This window comes from Rhamphochromis longiceps, linkage group LG6, assembly GCF_057381845.1.
Source record: "Rhamphochromis longiceps isolate RC_006_pf linkage group LG6, R_longiceps_female_GT1.1, whole genome shotgun sequence".
NCBI classification, from domain to species: domain Eukaryota; kingdom Metazoa; phylum Chordata; class Actinopteri; order Cichliformes; family Cichlidae; genus Rhamphochromis; species Rhamphochromis longiceps.
Window position 1 is genome coordinate 25,687,669 of NC_140562.1, and position 20,847 is coordinate 25,708,515.

Genomic DNA, 20,847 nt, shown 5'->3' on the forward strand with positions numbered 1-20,847 from the left:
TTGTGGCTTGCAATTATGGTCAGGTCACTAATGGCTAATCAAAACAATATTCACAATATCATATCTTCAGCTTATTAGCATATAAACTGGGTAACAAAGTTTATTGAGGTCAACAAGAAATATCGTTTTCTTTGTTTAAATCTCTAAGTCATAGCTCTTGTAAAAAACAAACAAATTTATAAATAGATAATAATAATAAATAATAATAAATATAAATAAATAACCCGATAAATGCTACAAATGCAGAGTCCTCAGAGGGACCAGTCAACTTTTTTGGAAAGTGCTGATCTCATGGACTGTTTTGGAAGATGGGCTGTTTTGTTGTTTTGAGTGTGTCGGATGAATTTTAGGAACCATTTTAAACGAATTTTAGGAAGTTTATTTACTTATTGACTTACTTCCTCCCACCGCAGAAACATCCAGCCTGACGTGGACTGAACGCGTTTTGCACTGACACATTTTGGTTCACTTGGAGTTTTATCTTTTCGATAAAAGCTGGAATTGTACAAATTCAACAGATGATTTTCACCAGAGTAAATAAAACTATATTTATAAAACTAAACAAACACCCTTAGTCTTTGCTCACTCTCCCTCTGCCCAACTTCGTGCTGTTTATTTAGTTCCTTTGGCCTGGTTATTCTAGGTTACACCACCTTACATGTTAATTTAGGGGCTTTTGGCTGATAAATTTGTATCTTTTGTTACGGCTTCGTCTCTCCGCCTCCCATCATTAGCCATGACTAATGATAAATTTAAGTGGAGGGGTTAAACAATGCTCTAGGCCAGAATTAATTACTGCTATTTTTATACACAGCCCCCTGTTCTTAAAGGTGTAAAAGTAATGGGACATTTTCCTCACAGAGAGCTTTTCTTTCTCACTTCTAGAGCTGGGCGATAGAACGATAACGATATGTATCGCGATATAACTTTTACTCGATAGAGAAATTAAGCTATCGCGATAGACCTCGCCGCTCTTGTCCTCAAAAAAAAAAAAAAAAAGGTCAGCCAATCCAAATTAAGTAGCGCAGAGCCGAACCAATCACAGCCGCAGCGTCACGTCGCGTGACTTGTTACGTACAGCACAAGTGCCAAGCCGCACGTGTGTTTGTTTGGGAAGCAGCCAGCGGGTAATGGAGCCAGCGCATAATGGAGGACATGAATGTGCCGACTAGAAAAATCAACCGAGCGTGACCGAAGAGAAAACAGATGATGGTTCCAACGCCGGAGAGATTGTCAAACGGAAGAGCCATAGAAGTTCCGTAGTGGGAAGGTATTTCGGCTATTTCAAGTCTGACAAAAATAGAGTAGCGTGCACTGTAAATTGTGCCGAAAGCAAGTCTGGAAATACAATAAACTGGTGCATGCGTCACACTGTGCGCCACGTTATTGTTTCGGTGAAATGAATTTCTACAATACTGTTACTGTTAATTCTACTCTCTGCAGTGTTTAAATGCTTACAAATACACACAGTTACTGTCCCTCCACACATACGACTCTGTTCTGCTTCTATGCCCCAGCTTTGTTTACTTTTTCCCACCGAGGCTTCTAGACTTCTGATTGGCCAACATTTCTGCACGGTTAGGAATCTAGCGCCACCTGCTGCTTTGGCATGTTCATAGCAGCGTTTTCCTTCATTTCTGCCTTTATGTGTGGACGGGATTATTTTTTAAAACGAAAATGGAAAATCTCCGTTTTCAAAAATACCCGTGTACGTGTGGACGTAGCCTCTGTCTCTGACTGGAAGCGCTAATTCGTCATTCGGCTTTTGTCAGACTAAAGTAACTGTTAAAACTGTTTGAAAAGCTCAGCTATACAACAAGGAGAGATTGAGAATTTCCTTTTAGTTCTCAGTTTATTTGATATTGACAAAAGTTAGTCAGTTTTGTCTGTTCTTCTGTAAAACAAACTAAGATTTATTTTTAGAATTAATATTTTGTTTCTAAGTGGAATTGACAATTTAGTCTGTTTCGTTTGTCCTATTTTGAAACTTAAACGCTTTAGCGGCTGCCTTTTGTGTAGTTTGCAATATTTGCCTTTATTTATCTGAAAAAGTCTCATGTTCCTTAAGTACATCTACCCTGTTGAACTTATTATGGGAAATAAATATTTAACATTTCACTACATATCGTACTGTGTATGACTGTGTACGTGACAAATAAAAAAAAAAATTTGAATTTGAATTTTAAATAAAAACAAGCTGCTGATTATTTCACATTTTACTTGTGAGCAACGGCACATTTAAATCTTACAAATATAGTTATTTGGCTTATATCGTGATAGATATCGTTATCCCCTGAAATGAAAAAAACATATCGTGATATGAAAAAATCTCATATCGCCCAGCTCTACTCACTTCTATATAAATTCAGCAGGTAAAAAGGTTTTGGAGAGGATTCCATGTGTGGCACTTGCATTTGGATCCATTTGCTGTGATCGCACACAGGAGCTTTTAATGCTTGGTGAAAATAGCCATCATTAGACTTCCAAAGCAAAGCAAGTCCATCAAAATAGATCTGGACCATTAGGAACGGCCAAATCAAGAAAAGCAGCACAGACAGCAGCACACACTGGTAATTTAAAGGAAAAAAAGTTAGAAAAGGCATTGAGAAAACAACAGTGGTGGAGGATTGTGGGATCCTTTTCAAACCTTTACATAATAACCAGGAGAAAGACATCTTGATGCATTCTCAATCATCCAGGAAAGTATCTCCAAAAAGTTGATTCTGTTCATCTGGACGTAGCGTTTTGTCACTCATCCAAGTGACTTCTTCCACGCTACGCTATGTCCAGATGAACAGAATCAACTTTCTGGAGACAGGAGAAAGACACTTTCCAGAAGGAGACGGTTCACCGTGAGATGCAAACGAATAATCTATGAAATATTATGGTTTGAGTTTGTTTTGGAAAATCTTAGGTAATAGGAAAATAGGTGAAGTGACACCACCCGTCACCTCCCTATGAGCAGGATGTCTGGAGATCTTCAAGTCTACAATGTGCCCTCTGTGAAGGTGCAATAACACTTGTGATAACATTCTACATGCATGCATACAACTGGTGTCAGGAGCGACCTTGCTATACTAAAATGATATGATTAAAATATGTGATTAATACATGAGAAAAGAAATTGCCACCACATTAGCCTTAGTGTTGTGTTTGGGTCACATTTTGCCTGATTTATAAGTTTTACTTCAGAAAAATGCAGTTTGTGTCTAATTTGTGTGTTTTATTCAACATACTTTTGGTATTCCAAGTCAAACATAATTGGTCATTAAAAATGAACGGGGGGAATACAGTAATTACCCTAAACAACATGCATGTGTGTGCACACACACATGCGTACAGCTTGGGTTCATTGGCAACCACTACAAAAACTTTTGCCCAGTAGAGTTTCTTCTCCATGAGAACCATTCCTGTGTTGGCATTTCTCATAGACAGTTACAAAATTGTTTCAATAACTCTGAACTTTTCTCATAGCTTTTTTGTATCATGCTTTTTTAAAGCCTTGCTCACAGGTCACTGCGTGGCAGCACCATGGCAGGTCGATATACAGTGGGGCAAAAAAGTATTTAGTCAGCCACCGATTGTGCAAGTTCCCCCACCTAAAATGATGACAGAGGTCAGTAATTTGCACCAGAGGTACACTTCAACTGTGAGAGACAGAATGTGAAAAAAAAAATCCATGAATCCACATGGTAGGATTTGTAAAGAATTTATTCGTAAATTAGGGTGGAAAATAAGTATTTGGTCAATAACAAAAATACAACTCAATACTTTGTAACATAACCTTTGTTGGCAATAACAGAGGTCAAACATTTACTATAGGTCTTTACCAGGTTTGCACACACAGTAGCTGGTATTTTGGCCCATTCCTCCATGCAGATCTTCTCGAGAGCAGTGATGTTTTGGGGCTGTCGCCGAGCAACACGGACTTTCAACTCCCGCCACAGATTTTCTATGGGGTTGAGGTCTGGAGACTGGCTAGGCCACTCCAGGACTTTCAAATGCTTCTTACGGAGCCACTCCTTTGTTGCCCGGGCGGTGTGTTTTGGATGATTGTCATGTTGGAAGACCCAGCCTCGTTTCATCTTCAAAGTTCTCACTGATGGAAGGAGGTTTTGGCTCAAAATCTCACGATACATGGCCCCATTCATTCTGTCCTTAACACGGATCAGTCGTCCTGTCCCCTTGGCAGAAAAACAGCCCCATAGCATGATGTTTCCACCCCCATGCTTCACAGTAGGTATGGTGTTCTTGGGATGCAACTCAGTATTCTTCTTCCTCCAAACACGACGAGTTGAGTTTATACCAAAAAGTTCTACTTTGGTTTCATCTGACCACATGACATTCTCCCAATCCTCTGCTGTATCATCCATGTGCTCTCTGGCAAACTTCAGACGGGCCTGGACATGCACTGGCTTCAGCAGCGGAACACGTCTGGCACTGCGGGATTTGATTCCCTGCCGTTGTAGTGTGTTACTGATGGTGACCTTTGTTACTTTGGTCCCAGCTCTCTGCAGGTCATTCACCAGGTCCCCCCGTGTGGTTCTGGGATCTTTGCTCACCGTTCTCATGATCATTTTGACCCCACGGGATGAGATCTTGCGTGGAGCCCCAGATCGAGGGAGATTATCAGTGGTCTTGTATGTCTTCCATTTTCTGATGATTGCTCCCACAGTTGATTTTTTCACACCAAGCTGCTTGCCTATTGTAGATTCACTCTTCCCAGTCTGGTGCAGGTCTACAATACTTTTCCTGGTGTCCTTCGAAAGCTCTTTGGTCTTGGCCATGGCGGAGTTTGGAGTCTGACTGTTTGAGGCTGTGGACAGGTGTCTTTTATACAGATGATGAGTTCAAACAGGTGCCATTCATACAGGTAACGAGTGGGGGACAGAAAAGCTTCTTACAGAAGACGTTACAGGTCTGTGAGAGCCAGAGATTTTCCTTGTTTGAGGTGACCAAATACTTATTTTCCACCCTGATTTACGAATAAATTCTTTACAAATCCTACCATGTGGATTCATGGATTTTTTTTTTTCACATTCTGTCTCTCACAGTTGAAGTGTACCTCTGGTGCAAATTACTGACCTCTGTCATCATTTTAAGTGGGGGAACTTGCACAATCGGTGGCTGACTCTGTTATGCTGCGTCCGCACCTACACAGGTATTTTTGAAAACGCAGCTGTTTCGTCCACATGTAAACGACGTTTCGAATCACCGAAAACAGATTTTTTTTAAAACTCCTTTTTTGCGTTTACGTGTGGACGAGGAATACAGAGTTCGTCACTCAACGTCAAAGGTATGTGCCTTTTTTCACATCACGCTGTGCGCTACGTTATTGTTTACATGAGATGAATTGCAGAATGGCAGATAGAGACAAAATACTGTTAATCTGACTATCTGCAGGTTTTACACGCAGTTACTGTCCCTCCATTTAGAAAGGCAGAGACCTCACAATGTGATTATTTTACGTGTAGTTGTTTTTTTCCTGTGTAATAATGTTCAACATTGCTATCAATACATTTTTCAAAAAATGCCTCTGTGCAAAATAGGTTTAAAAACATCAACAGCTGTGGGATACTGTTTGAACCGAGGGAACAAATCGCGGCAGGATCAGCCTGATGTTATTTGTATCCAGCTGTAACTTTACTGTATGTCAGGAGTAGTTGGTCATTACAAGAAGTGTTTGTGAACTAAAAATCAAGAATGTGGGATACTGTTTGTCCGTGATTTAAACAGCCCAGCGCTGCTCCCGAGTCGACGAAGGGAAAAGCAATTCTGCAGGGGAGACCTACCTTGGCACTTGTGCACGTGAAACCAAAGGGCAGATATGCTTCACCATATTTTCTAGTCTTTGGCTTAGAATGAAGTTGGTTTGGAAGCATATTCAGCGATGCTTCATCTCCTGCTTTGCGTTTCTGTAGGCGGCCATGCTAGCAGTGTCCAAGCGTTTTGTCCCCCCCCCCCCCCTTTTCATCCCGTGCCCCCCCTGCCATGACTCTGCACCTCCCCTAGGGGGCTGGCCCCACTCTTTGGGAAGGTCTGGATTAGAGGAGGAAGCGTCGGAGCTAAAGACGGCACGGAATAAAATTAGTGCAATCCAGACCAAGAAATGACTGGTGGGGAGGAATTCAGTGATGAAGAGGACGGCCAAAGAAGAATCAAGTTGGGCTTTCAATTGAAAATATCATCAGGATGATGCAGGGGCAACAAAATGTGCCATATCCTGAATTGATGACATCAGATCCTGCTTTGAACACTTCCTCAGTCTATTAAAACCATAGCAGTAAACATGATCGACTCGGAGAGGAAAAAGACTTACAAGGACAGCTGGAAGGTGGTAACCCAGAAAGACATCAAGCAAATCAGATCAAAGCAGATCAAGAAATTAATCTACCAACAGTTTATGGGATGCAGAGTCTGGTCAGAAAATATTTCAGGCCATCAACTCACTCAAGAAATTTTATTACGCTGTTACGGTGATTCGCTTTGACAATGGAGATACAAGACCAGGTTGCCATCAACAATACAAATTGGCAGTGATCAAATAGGTTTGTGGAGCAGCTACTCATCTGTATCCCAAGTCCAAAATCACAGTCGATGAGCATCTGTCAATCTAAAAATGGTACAAAGATATGGGTAACATATGATGCCAGAACAAGTTATGTCTGGAGCATGCAGATTTATACTGGGAGACCCACCAGTGTAGTTTTGGGATAATTTCCCTAATACACAAAATCTTCCTAGTCAAACGTGACTGGGAACACTACAGGAGTTATTTTTTGTGAAAAGTTTGTGATCAGCAGTACAATATATTTCATCCAAGTATTTCTTAAAGTTGGAAATTCTTTTTTTAGAACTCAAATTCAAAGCATATAAACTCAGATTAATGAGACATACGGGCCACAAATACCAAACAGAAGTTTGAAAATTGTAATGTTCACAAGAACTTAAGCAGATAAAAAGATCTAGAGCAACAAGTAGTGATAGCATATCAATAATTATAGTTTTTATGATGAGTCTTAATGAGACGGTCATTTTTGACAGGAACACAAAGTTGTTTGACATGAAATGAACACAGACAGAAAGGCCCACAAACAATATGATAAGAAGTGAAACATAAAAGCACTGATAGGTTGATTTTTGATTTTATTTTTACTTAGAGTAGCACAAATGTCATCATTAAAGACAAAAAAATTTCTCAACAGGCTTTTAGCATGAAACAAACCAATGTACTGTTAGAAAACTGCAAACTACATTTAGCAGTCTTGTGAACTGTAGGGTTACTTTCTTTGTCAAATTTCACTTTGCAATACAAGCTTTAAAAGTTAGTTTTTGCTGTAATGTTGGAAAAAAACAAAAAAAAAAAAAAACAAACAGTGGCACAGCCTTCCAAGGGGGCAAGACACTCTGTTCTCAAGCAATGGAAAACATGTTTATTAAATATGTAGAATACCAAAAAAAGAAAAAAAGACAACTATGATTGTGCTCGGGTCCAACCCTGAGGCCAACACATCTGCAAGTTGTTAAAGCTGTAATTTGATGGAGTTATTCTAGCACATTGTATTTGCAGAGGGAACGCGTAAGTGGTGATAATAATTCATTAACTTCAGGACATTTTCTTTTTACGCTGAACTGTAGCAAAGCAGGGCTGCAGACGAACACGGTGTGCCGGATCGAGGCTAATGAGTTTTCACAACATCACAGCCAAGAAAATATATAATTTAAAATCAAATGCACTCAAACTGCAGGTATGATAATTATGACCGATTAAGCAAGAGGGGGGAAATCATTCTTACACATGCAAATTTGGGCAATTTTCACAGTGTGAGGAAAAAGAGGACTAGGTGAATAAAAGAGCATTACACAAAAAGCTGCTTAAATGCTAGTAGGAATAGAAGTCATTAGAGCGCCGAGAATGAGCAACAAAACCAAAAAGATTGGGCTTATAACCCTCTGTAGAGTCATATGGGAAGCCCCTATAACGTTAATTGCATCAGATGATCACAAACCGGCTCAGAGGATGTCACTGAAGAGCCCATTGAGAAATAAAGTGATAATAAAGTTAAAAATATTACTAATGCAAGCGGCGTGCTGATGTGTGCATGCGTGCTGAGGAGCAAAAGAAGTCAGATCCCTGGAGGATGGACAGCGAGACATGGTGGAGCTTTGATGGCCCAGAGAACCGAGCTGAGTGCACGAGATGATGACCCTTATGCTGGCCGAGGTCTCCTGCACAGCAACAGCGGGGTCGCGGGCAGTGTTGGTCAAGTTACTTGAAAAAAGTAATCAGTAACTAATTACTTCCCAAAAAGAGTAGTCCAGTTACTTTACTGATTACTTATTTTCAAAAGTAATTAATTACTTAGTTACTTAGTTACTTTTTAAAAACACAATTTACAACCCAAATAGGTGATAAAGCGATAGATCTTTCAGCCCAATTCTACTTTTTCTACATAATCCATCATACAAAATGTAATCAAATGGAAAAGTCTCTTTTTAAAACTTGTTTTATTAGTTTTAATCTTTTAACTTTAAACATCAAGCAAAAATTTAATTATATGCACCATTCTCTGACTTGAATAAATTAGTTTAACATTTAAACCTATTTTCTGCACATTCCAGCACATAAAATAAAATATTTTTTGTGTTTACACTCAGTCTTTCAAATAGATGCAAGTAAAACACAGCAGAAAATAAATAAAGTCAAAGACTCAGCGGTCCTTTTGCTCTATTTTCACCTGTAAAGCAGGAGTGGGGTAGGCGGAGGTTTACCCTGGTGCAGGTGTGCCGCGGCGGTCAGTGGAAGAATCCGCGAGTTTCTCTGTGAGTTTCCCATTAAGTCGTTGCGCACTCGGTGCTTGTTTGGAAGTTTAGGGGGTTTTTTCGCTGTAAAAAGAAGTTTTCTTCCCACGCACAACGGACACTAATGTTTTTGTCACTTTTTATGGAATCAAACTCAAAGTAAGGTCAGTACTTCCACGCTTTAAACGCTGCACGCTCATACTCTCTCCCACAATCGATATATGATCCATTGTTGATCTGCACACAGCTGTTGTCACGAACGTCGCACTCGCTTACGTCACTATCATGAGACATTCTCACAAAAAAAAAAATCACGGTTTTAGTAACGCAGTAACGCAGCGTTCCTACGGGAAAGTAATGGTAATCTAATTACCATTTTTGCAATAGTAATGAAACAAACGAGCGTGCTGTGTGTGCAACAGCGCGACAAACCTTACCTGTCCTTTTATTAACTGCACAAGTAGTGCTGGTCATAGCTGCTGGCTACCTGGCTGTCATGGGTCTGTAGCTCTGTCACCGTTTTAGGGAACATATTTAGTTTTAAAGTAAGTTACAGGGCTTTTCCTGCCTTTCTGGAGGGATTATATTTCACTAAAAAACGATCTAATATGCATGTCCACATAATTATTATAATTATAATATATTAAAAACACACGCTGTATTTTAAAGAACATACATTAAGAAGCAGATTATATTAGATTTATATTTTAAATAAGACAAATTTGGATTTTACAGCAGTAAAATTATTGTATCTCTACAGTTTAAAAATGTAATAAGCTTTGCCCCTGCACAGAGTGGATAGTGAAACAAATGGAATCATCATAAATACATTATTTCATATTTATTACTTCCCCCTCCTCATTGCTTTATTATTGTAGCTCTGAATAATAATGTAAGGATTCTGGATCAGCACCGTGATGCCCATAGTATATACAGTATTCTGAAGAAGGTCTAAAATGTCCCTGTGTGTGCGTGTGTGTGTTTTATTTAGATGGATTTTTAAAAAAACTATTACTCATGATATAACATTGTCCAGACATGGCTGGTAAGGACATGAGGAGGAAACAGCAGGAGCTGTGTGAGGCTACTAAAGGCAGGGCTATAACATTTTTATGTCATCATTTTATTATAGATTAAGTGCAAGAGTTGTTAGGTGTGGATAATTAGATTATAGTTTATTGCAATAGCAAGTTGTGCCTTGTTCTCACATAGACAGCAAGTGGAGAGTGATATATGAAATGATGGGATGGAAGGAAGAAGAGAAGCAAAGAGTGATTCACAGGCAGAGCCTAAGCGCTGTCACCAATCTTTGAATTTTGTTATTATCTCATGACACTTGTTTAATCAGCTACCATCTCTCCTATGGACTTTTTAATGTCTACAGTCTCAGATCAACACAGCCCTGCCCTTCCCATATTAGATTCTTGATGAATGTGTGTTGTTGTTATTCAGCCTGGTTCAATGTGCCCCTTTTTAACTTTGAGCACCCGCCCCTTTAAACCTCTCTGCACGGCCCTGCACTTTACCAATACTTTTTTTTATTTAAACAAATACAAATAAACTAAGAGTACTGAGTCCTGGTTAAAAGAAACAAAAAGGCGGTCCAGAAGAAAGGAAGACCTTCGCAAATGGCTGAAGATGTTTGAGGGTTGAGAGAAAAACCGGGAGATAGTGGTTTCTCCACTTCAACACACCTGCGGATCAGAGCACTGAAAGAACACGAGCAGAGAGAAACAGGGGAGCAATGAGCATGTATGACAGTCTGCCTGAATTAAGTTTGTTTATGAAAAATGTAAATGAACACATGCGGTGGTCGACCGAACAACTTTTGTCCGGCACCTGCAGCTGTTTAATTTTTTATTTTTTTTTTTGCGTAATCAGGAGCACCGTAGAGCTGTAGAGTTACACGATTCACAGCTGTGTAAAGAAATGTAAATTATTCAGACAGATCTGTATGTTTAAAAGAGAGAAAAGGTCTATAGGTGACTGGTGCTTTGCAAATATTTTTATGCTTAAATGAGGATAAAACTCATCTCAATTCCTCTCCTCTTCAGAAATCCTCATCTTCTACCAGTTTTTAATATGAATGTGTATTGCACATCCATGTTTATGTTTGAATCGCCTAGACAAGACTTCTGTTGCCAAAAGTATTCACTCACCCATCCAAATCAGTGACTTCTGTGTATAAATTGAAGCACGTAGGCATGCAGACAGTTTCTGTCAACATTTGTGAATGAATGGGTCGCTCTCAGGTCCACAAAGACATGGATGAGTCAGTTTGGTGTGGAAGAACTTGACTGGCCTGCACAGAGTCCTGACCTCAATCCGACTGAGCACCTTTGGGATGAACCAGGCCGTGTCATCGCTGTGTGTGGGCAGGCAGGAAGAGAGGACCCAAATTGCAGGACTCAAGGACGCGGAAAAAACTCAAAATACACAGCTTTATTGCTGGGATGAAGCAGAAAAACACTAACTAAACTGGGAGTACCGAATAACTGGACAGGTTGGCAGGCTGGCAAACAGAACACACAGAGGGAGTGAGGGCAGAAGACGTTAACGACACGACGCTGAACACTGGAGGATACGCGCTATAAATACTGAGGCAGGAACAAGAAGGAACGAGGAACAGGTGGGAACACAACCGAGACGCGGGGAGCAAAGCTAGACACACAGACATAAGACAGGAACATGAACCTCCAAAGTAAAGCAGGAAACAAGACACACTTTTCCAGGACACGGACTCGACAGAGTGAGACAGACAAGACACTGAACTAAACCTGCAATAACAACGAAATACAACCCGAACATTAATCCTAATACAGAAACACACCAGAATAACAGAAACATAGATTCATAATAATAAAAATCAAAGCACCATAGAAACATAAAGAACAATCCATCTTTCAAAAATAAACCAAAACACAAGGAACTCAAAATGCTGGGTCGAACCGACCCAGAACCATGACAGGCCGTCTCGTCCCAGTGTTCAACTTCATAAATCCGCTTCTGAAAGAATGGACATTAAGATGTCACTCAAGTTCACAGGCGTGTGAAGGCAGACCAACCCATTCTTTTGGCAGTATGCTGTATTTACACTCAAGACTTGCCCAGTGCTTTCCAGAATTTATTTAAGCTCTATACAGAAATTAATTCATGCTTCGGGCTTTCTAAGGACTTCCATCTTTGTTACACTTTCCTTAAGATAAGATAAGATAAGGGCTGATTATTTAAGACCTTGAATGTGAGGAGCAGGATTTTGAATTCAATTCTAGATTTAACAGGGAGCCAATGCAGGGAAGCCAATACAGGAGAAATCTGCTCTCTCTTTCTAGTCCCTGTCAGGACTCTTGCTGCAGCATTTTGGATAACTGAAGGCTTTTCAGGGAGTTTCTAGGACTTCCCGATAGTAATGAATTACAGTAGTCCAGCCTAGAAGTAATAAATGCATGAACTAGTTCAGCGTCACTCTGAGACAGGATATTTCTAATTTTAGAGATGTTGCCCAAATGGAAGAAAGCAGTCCTACATATTTGTTTAATATGTGCATTGACGGACATGTCTTGCTCAGAGAGGGGCAGCCATCTGCTGTGAGCGGTTGTGGTTGAGGGGAAGAATTCTTTGAATTTGATATTTCGGTGTGTTTTGATTAGCTGTAACCTCCCCTGTGTTTCTATGACTAGTTGAGTGTTAGTCTCTTGTCTCTGTGTGTAATTAGTTCAGTTTCTGTTTTCAGTTTTTTGTCTCTTGTACTTTGCCTTTAGTTTTATTTTCAATTGCTCTATTATTTAGATTGAGCTCAGCTGTGTCTTCTTGCACTTATTCAATTTCAAGTCACTTTTATTAATGTAGCGCCAACATCACAACAACGTTTGCCTCCTATGCACTTTATATTGAAAGGTAAAGACCTGACAATAATGCAAAGGAAAGAAAGAAAAGCCCATGTCACAAACTGGAAATGAGAGTGCAGTTGGACCTAAGAGCAGACTCAATCACTTGAAATATTTACAAGATTTATTCATGAGAGGAATCAACTTAAACAGGAGCACGGTCATTAACAGAAACTCTGCACAGGTGACGTGGGAAACCAGGGGGCAGAGAAACAGTCGGGCATGCGGAACACAGGAAGAGCACGGGCTGGAACTTCTGCAACAGAGGAGAGAGGCGTGACTGGACTGGGAAACGAGTGAGAGAAGGCAGAGTGAGAGAGACAAGGCCAACTTTTACAGACAGGTAAGAGAGCGCAGACGGTCATTAGCATCACAGTGGATTCTTTTGTCACACATTAGGTGATCAGTCAAACAGCTCTATTAAATTTATGGAATTCACATTGAGTATAGATGGATATTAAGAAATATGGCTGGGTATCGTCACTGATTTCTAGAATCGATTCGATTCCGATTCACAAGGTCCCGAATCGATTCGATCCACGATTTGATTTGTTTCGATTCGATTTGAATCAGGGAAATTTTGCCTCAGACAGTCAGAAATATTATAATTCTGATCACTTATCAGTACATATCTATATTTTTCTATCTATAAAAAGAAAGCTGACGCTTGCGAGACTTGGTCTGGGTTTTTATAGCAGATGACATTAAAAATATTGTGCAGTCAAAAACGAAGTGAAGCAGAGCAAAGTTACAGAGGTTTGATTAGAGACACAGCTAAGCGTACGTGCCGGCGGGTGAGAAAGCCACATCTCAGTGATTCTGATCCGTCGGGTCCGCGTTTTGTGTTTACATCTTTGTGCAGAATCCGTGTACCTGCTCTCATTTACTGTTTTAGCGGTTTGGTGGTTGTAGAAATTTTGTGAGGTTTAACCTGAGATTCTGGCGTTTCGGGCAAAATAAATTTCTATTTAAAAATCGATTCAGGTTTTAATGAATCGATATCACGTTATCCAAGCCAGAATCGATTTTAATCGATAAATCGATCATCAAAACCCACCCCTATTAAGAAATATAAAATTTTCACTACTGAATGGACATTAATGATTCAATTCAACCTTAACTATAGCAACAAGTCACATCTGTTGTCTAGAGGCACTTTACATTGGAAGGCAGAGACCCTATACTATTAGAAAATGAATCCCACCAATCAGAGAGCCCACTATGAGCAAACAATCAGCAACAGTGGGAAGGAAAAACTGTTGCAACCTCTGTTAGATCCAGGAAATCTGTTGAGACGCATTAGAGGTTAGGGCAACAGATGCAAGTCTTCAGAGCAGTGACAGTGTGACTTTCGTTGTGCATACTTTAACCTGATTGAGTTTTCAGTTTTCTTACTTGTCAAAATGCATCATGAGTAAAAAACAATCCTTGACATGGTAATGAAAGAGTATTCTCAGCAAAGTTGAGTTAAACAAGTTTTAATGGAAGTTTAAGTTAAATCTTTTGATTTTTACTAATTTTGATTACATCAACGTAATTTTATTACATTAACCTAATCAAATAAGGCCAATTTTGATGAAGCTCCTGACCCAGCCCAAGCTCTCTATGAAGACGAGGAAAAACTCCCCGGGGGGCCAGAATGATGGGAAGAAACCTCGGGAAAGCCAATTCAAAGAGAGATCCCCTTTCCTGGGATGGCTGGGGGGGTTACAGGAATTTCAGGATAGCAAAATTTAGAATTGGCCAAAAAAAACCAAAAAACAACCTTTTCCTGTTAAAAAAAACCAAAAAAATGAAAGAAAGACAAAAATAGAAAGTTAGGTCACGTATCACACTTATATGATAATATATGAAATGTGTGTGTGTGAGAGATGGGTTTATCTGAGCCAGGGGTGACGCTGGAGGTCCCCCAGCGTTGGGCGCTTCTCCGGGACATCGGTTAAACACGCATCCAGGAAATTCCGGCAGTCTGGAAAGAAAGAAAGGAGAGAAAAGATGAAGATGATAGTTCCAGTGATCCAAGCCATCAGTGAATCTTGAAGTGTGATGTTTTCTTACGTGGGGACAGATGCTCGTTGAATTTCAGTTCGTTTTCAATGAACGTCATGATATTAAAGTCCCCCACATGAAGCGCTTCGTACAGCACCACTCCCATTTGCCACACCGTGGTGGGTCCAGGCCTGTATTTTTTGCCCCAGTAACATTCGGGAGGGCTGTGGATAGGTGTACCTAATAAACAGACACAATTACAATTTCTTCTAAAACAAAAGGCACAAATTGCTACATCTGTGAAGAGCAGGAGCTGAATATGTTACCATAGAAGAAGCAGAACTGCGATTGCTCCGTAGCAAAGCAGCTCAGGCCAAAGTCAATGATACGAACTCGAGGCACATCTGAGCCGGTCTCAATCAGAATGTTGTCACTCTTGATGTCCCGGTGAAAGATGTCTTTCTCTTCCAGGTCCTTTGCTGCATCAACCAGTTGCTTCAGAATGACCTGGAAAAGATGAAAAAGACAGTAATGAGTCAACAGGTTGATGCTTCTCTGATACTCTGTGCTTTCAGTGCTGTACAGTCTAAGGCTCTTCCAGTCAACTTACCTTGGCCTTTCCTTCTGGTAAACATCCTCCATTTTCTCTTATGTATTCAAACAGGTCCACCGCGGGGACAGGTCTCTCCTGCACCAGGATCAGCTCTGTGCCAAAGTCAAACCAGTCCAACAGAGACACAGGAGCCGACGTTCCCACTGATCCATCTGCTTCAGCTGCAAGCTTCAGCAAAATGGCCACTTCCACTGAGACTTCCTTCCCGTTTTCATCCTGATATATTACAACAAAGTGGATGATGAGGAACAGATGTTTCACAGGTGAACGCTGCACTCAGTCCAGGAATGTAAAAACAGTTCAAGTGTTGCACACTTACCGTCACTTTGATGGGGATTCTGTTCTTGGGAACGTGTTTGATGGCTACCTAAAAGACACAGAGCATTGGTGAGCATTTCCTCAGTATGACATCATTAAAGGTGTAAAACGGCACCTTTAATGCTCAGCTGACGATATTATCCGTTATCTGCATTACTGCCTGTCTTACTCCCACCATCTGAACACTTACTGGGAAATGATCTGTTATCCTGTAGCCAGCAAACACTGCTCCACAGCCGCCATTTCCTAGATGGTGCTCCTGCACATATCTGGCTTGGTATTCCCCTGAAAAGACCCAAATGTTGTTTTACTACAGCTGTGACACAAATTACTCTCTGCTGTACCCTAAATGTTCATTTTGCTCTTCACCTGAGTATAAAAGCCAAGCTGCTTGCTACTTACGTTGCTGGTCGGCTGCTGGATTTTGGACGACGTTTTTGGTTTTGTCCTTTTTCTTTTTCTTGGGTGACTCTTTGCTGTCTCCCGCAGACTTGTTTCTGCCATTTTTTGTGCACCCCTTTGTGTTTTGACTGCAGTCTGCAGATGTGGAAAACACCAAAAGCACATCAGCGTATTAGATCATACACACAAATATCTCCCAAACACTAATATCTTAAACCGAGCAACCAGCTGTGCACTTAATCTACCCCTCACTCAACTAATTAGCCTACCTTTACCAGTGTCCACGGAGGAAGACGCTTGCTCCCTGTCTTCACTCGTAGGCTCAGCAAGTTTAATCTTCTTCGGTGCACTGGTTGTGCCCGCTCCATCTTGCTGGGCCTTACGCTTCACTGCTTTGACCTGGTGTGTATCTGAGCTGGTGGAAGGAGCAGCCTGCTCAGTGACCCTCCCTCTTTTTACGGGGGTCTTCTTTTCAGGACTGGCCTTTCTTTTAGCCATCCTGCTCTTAGAGTCTATAAACAACACAGTAGTGAAAAAGAGTGCTCGACATCAGGACCGGAAGGATTTTGATGCCATTTTAGGAAGTATTGGTTAAATTATAATAACAAGTTTATCCTTTTGATAAAAAACAGAGCAACACGAGTCCATACTAGGTCTACTAAGACTTAGATCTTCATGACACTTGTTGATCTGTTTTTACTGCTGAGTCCAAGAATAAACTTGTCACATTATTTTACCAAAAGACAAAGTGCCCCATTAACCTTTCTTTGATTAGACGTGTTGTAATTATGTTATTTTCAGTCAAACATACCCATATGGAAAAGAAATGGTACAAATTTATAAAAGACTTGCATAAGATGTGGCCTACTTCATACAGTGAATCATATCAGGCTTATATGATTTACTCATGAAAGTGGCCACTTTCTCATTACTTTCATATATTGTTTTAGTAAGTATCCAAAACATACAAGTTTCACACAAGACAGATACAAACTTTATAAGATTTATATATATCTTTTCCATATGGGTAGGATTCAAATGTTTCATTTTATACACAGACTGTCAACATTTTTAGAAAAGTAGATTCTGTTATTTGAGGGATTTTACCCAGATTTGATGTATTTGTTTACTTACTTTGATCTCCTGGATCTTTCTTATCTCCTGAATTTGTATTTTTTCTCGTTTCCTTTTTCATGTTAATTTTTGAGACCTTGTAAAAGTGAAAATGTCACCGTGATGAGGGAATACTTCTTCAAATGTGTGCGCTTGTCTTTCCTAAGCTGTTTAAGCGAGTTCCGTAAGTGAGCTTTCAAAATAAACTCAGGAGTAGGGATGGGTATCGTTTCGGTTTTATCCGATACCGGTGCCAAACCGGTACTTTTGAAACGGTGCCCGGTGCTCAAACGGTGCTCAAACCGGTGCTTAAAGAATGGAGAGCACAAAATTGGTCCAAAAACCTCTCATGTTCAGCTGTTTTTTGTAAAAAGATAACAATGTTAGCCTTTTCTGCAGCTATGGGGCATATATGGCATCACTCTTGGCTGGAAGCAGTGCTTAATCAATGGAAAAAACACAAACTTTGTCCTAAACCTCTCATGTTTAACTGTTTTCCACTTTTTCTTTGGTCTTTTTAGCCTTTTTGGCCAGGGTGAAGCGAGTATCTGCCATCAAACAAGAGGACAGCTGCATGTAGCTATGATGATGTTTGCTAGTTCACCTTACATGCATTAATGTAATAACGTGGTTAGCCTACTCAACGTAAATTACACACGAACAACATTAAGCTACTCACGCAGAGAAGAACGGCTGCTGCTGCATCATCATCCGTCATCATTTCTGCTACACTGGCAGGGCTAGGGGCCAGGACTCTCCTCTTCGTGTTTTTGGGGGATGTTGCATAACAGGCAACCCACCCGCAGTAGATGTGCTCGGTGTGAGGTCTCGCAGCAAGCTATCAAATACGGCGCATTTCTCGGCTTTAAAAAAACGCTATGCGTCGCTAGGTGTTTCGTCGGATTCGAGGTGTTACCTCCTTTGACAGTATCACAGTATCAGCTTAAAGCACTTGTTGCAGGCTGCTGAGTTTGCATATATTGCTGTGAAGTACAGCCAGACTTTTGACCGCTTTGCCTTGGACATTTTTAATCTGTAGCTCTGCTCTAAAAGAACGCACGTACCTGGACCCGCCTACTATCCTCGGAAACGTAAAATGATTGGCTAGACGTGTATCACAGCTCAGGAAAAAAAAGCACCGAAATAAAGCACCGAAATGTGCGCTGCTTTTCGGTCTGGTTACTACCGTTTATGTCAGAACCGGTGCCATCATGGCACCGGACACCGGTACCCATCCCTACTCAGGAGACTATGGCATCAGAACCTTGCCTTTCAGTGACATCACCGACTGCCAGTAAAAGTGCTCCTAAGTAGTTTAAAGAAAAACACTATGGCAGACAAAGCCATAATAATTCATATAATTTAATGAGAAGTCGATATACCTACCTATAAATTTTGTTTTTTAAATTGTGCATTTATTTTTTTATATAGTGTAACTACTGGACCTTATTTCTCTTTTTAAATCTAGAGACAACCACGTTTTTGAGGTTGTATCACCTTTCCCATAGCTATTCATTTGTGTGAATAGCTATGGGTTAACTAGCTATTGGTGTTAATTTACTGATTAACTTATAAAACACATGCTCAACTTACTGAAAAAGTCCCACAGTGGCTTCCATCCTTATGTTGGTTTGTCCAGTTTACGGCAGAACACATCAAACCTGGGGCCCATGTCAGCCCTACTTGCGGCCGTATATTTAAGTGAAGAAATATAAAGCAATTTGGCACTTGAAGAGCCTTTTTTGTTAGCGGGGGATTTATTTATTTTTGAGTCCAATGTTAAAATGCGTTCTTAAAAAAAGTTTAAAAAAAAAATTAATATGAAGGTCTAACCCAGGAGTCAGCAACCTTTCTGATGATAAGTGCCATCTAAAATTTCCTTAGAAGTCAACGTGCCATATGATTGCATTAGCAATAAATTTAATAACGCTCTATATCAACAGTTACACACTATATAGACCAACTTTATAGAATTATATTTGTTCGCAGATGTTGGCATAGAGCAGATCAGCTATTTTGAAACAAAAAATACACTTTTTTTTCATCAGTAACAAGAACTCCATAACAGCAAATGAACTGTACAACAGAAAAATATCTCCCAAACACTAATATCTTAAACCGAGCAACCAGCTGTGCACTTAATCTACCCCTCACTCAACTAATTAGCCTACCTTTACCAGTGTCCACGGAGGAAGACGCTTGCTCCCTGTCTCCACTCGTAGGCTCAGCAAGTTTAATCTTCTTCGGTGCACTGGTTGTGCCCGCTCCATCTTGCTGGGCCTTACGCTTCACTGCTTTGACCTGGTGTGTATCTGAGCTGGTGGAAGGAGCAGCCTGCTCAGTGACCCTCCCTCTTTTTACGGGGGTCTTCTTTTCAGGACTGGCCTTTCTTTTAGCCATCCTGCTCTTAGAGTCTATAAACAACAACAACAACACAGTAGTGAAAAAGAGTGCTCGACATCAGGACCGGAAGGATTTTGATGCCATTTTAGGAAGTATTGGTTAAATTATAATAACAAGTTTATCCTTTTGATAAAAAACAGAGCAACACGAGTCCATACTAGGTCTACTAAGACTTAGATCTTCATGACACTTGTTGATCTGTTTTTACTGCTGAGTCCAAGAATAAACTTGTCACATTATTTTACCAAAAGACAAAGTGCCCCATTAACCTTTCTTTGATTAGACGTGTTGTAATTATGTTGTTTTCAGTCAAACATACCCATATGGAAAAGAAATAGTACAAATTTATAAAAGACTTGCGTAAGATGTGGCCTACTTCATGCAGTGAATCATATCAGGCTTATATGATTTACTCATGAAAGTGGCCACTTTCTCATTACTTTCATATATTGTTTTAGTAAGTATCCAAAACATACAAGTTTCACACAAGACAGATACAAACTTTATAAGATTTATATATATCTTTTCCATATGGGTAGGATTCAAATGTTTCATTTTATACACAGACTGTCAACATTTTTAGAAAAGTAGATTCTGTTATTTGAGGGATTTTACCCAGATTTGATGTATTTGTTTACTTACTTTGATCTCCTGGATCTTTCTTATCTCCTGAATTTGTATTTTTTCTCGTTTCCTTTTTCATGTTAATTTTTGAGACCGTTTAAAAGTGAAAATGTCACCGTGATGAGGGAATACTTCTTCAAATGTGTGCGCTTGTCTTTCCTAAGCTGTTTAAGCGAGTTCCGTAAGTGAGCTTTCAAAATAAACTCAGGAGACTATGGCAACAGAACCTTGCCTTTCAGTGACATCACCGACTGCCAGTAAAAGTGTTCCTAAGTAGTTTAAAGAAAAACACTATGGCAGACAAAGCCATAATAATTCATATAATTTAATGAGAAGTCGATATACCTACCTATAAATTTTGTTTTTTAAATTGTGCATTTATTTTTTTATATAGTGTAACTACTGGACCTTATTTCTCTTTTTAAATCTAGAGGCAACCACGTTTTTGAGGTTGTATCACCTTTCCCATAGCTATTCATTTGTGTGAATAGCTATGGGTTAACTAGCTATTGGTGTTAATTTACTGATTAACTTATAAAACACATGCTCAACTTACTGAAAAAGTCCCACAGTGGCTTCCATCCTTATGTTGGTTTGTCCAGTTTACGGCAGAACACATCAAACCTGGGGCCCATGTCAGCCCTACTTGCGGCCGTATATTTAAGTGAAGAAATATAAAGCAATTTGGCACTTGAA

At 40.0% G+C, this 20,847-nt stretch overlaps 1 protein-coding gene across 1 annotated transcript; it reads right to left on the bottom strand.

Annotated features, from left to right (window-relative positions):
- Positions 1 to 13,027: 13,027 nt before the first annotated feature.
- LOC146668080 (serine/threonine-protein kinase pim-2-like) lies at positions 13,028 to 16,522 on the bottom strand. Its single transcript, XM_085409873.1, has 8 exons — positions 16,281 to 16,522; positions 16,012 to 16,146; positions 15,800 to 15,894; positions 15,611 to 15,658; positions 15,289 to 15,507; positions 15,005 to 15,185; positions 14,748 to 14,918; positions 13,028 to 14,658 (listed from the first exon to the last, which is right to left on the bottom strand). Exons 1-8 carry the CDS (start codon positions 16,507 to 16,509, stop codon positions 14,567 to 14,569), a joined length of 1,170 nt encoding a protein of 389 aa, XP_085265999.1. The 5' UTR covers positions 16,510 to 16,522; the 3' UTR covers positions 13,028 to 14,566.
- Positions 16,523 to 20,847: the final 4,325 nt, after the last annotated feature.

Bases quoted from the DNA above. Each gene is read 5' to 3' on its own strand.
- LOC146668080 (XM_085409873.1), bottom strand. From the start codon at position 16,509: ATGGCTAAAAGAAAGGCCAGTCCTGAAAAGAAGACCCCCGTAAAAAGA. The intron at 14,919-15,004 runs GTAACATATTCA...TCTGTTTATTAG, and splicing joins GCAGTTCTGCTTCTTCTATG to GTACACCTATCCACAGCCCT. The intron at 14,659-14,747 runs GTAAGAAAACAT...CTTTCTTTCCAG, and splicing joins CAACGAGCATCTGTCCCCAC to ACTGCCGGAATTTCCTGGAT.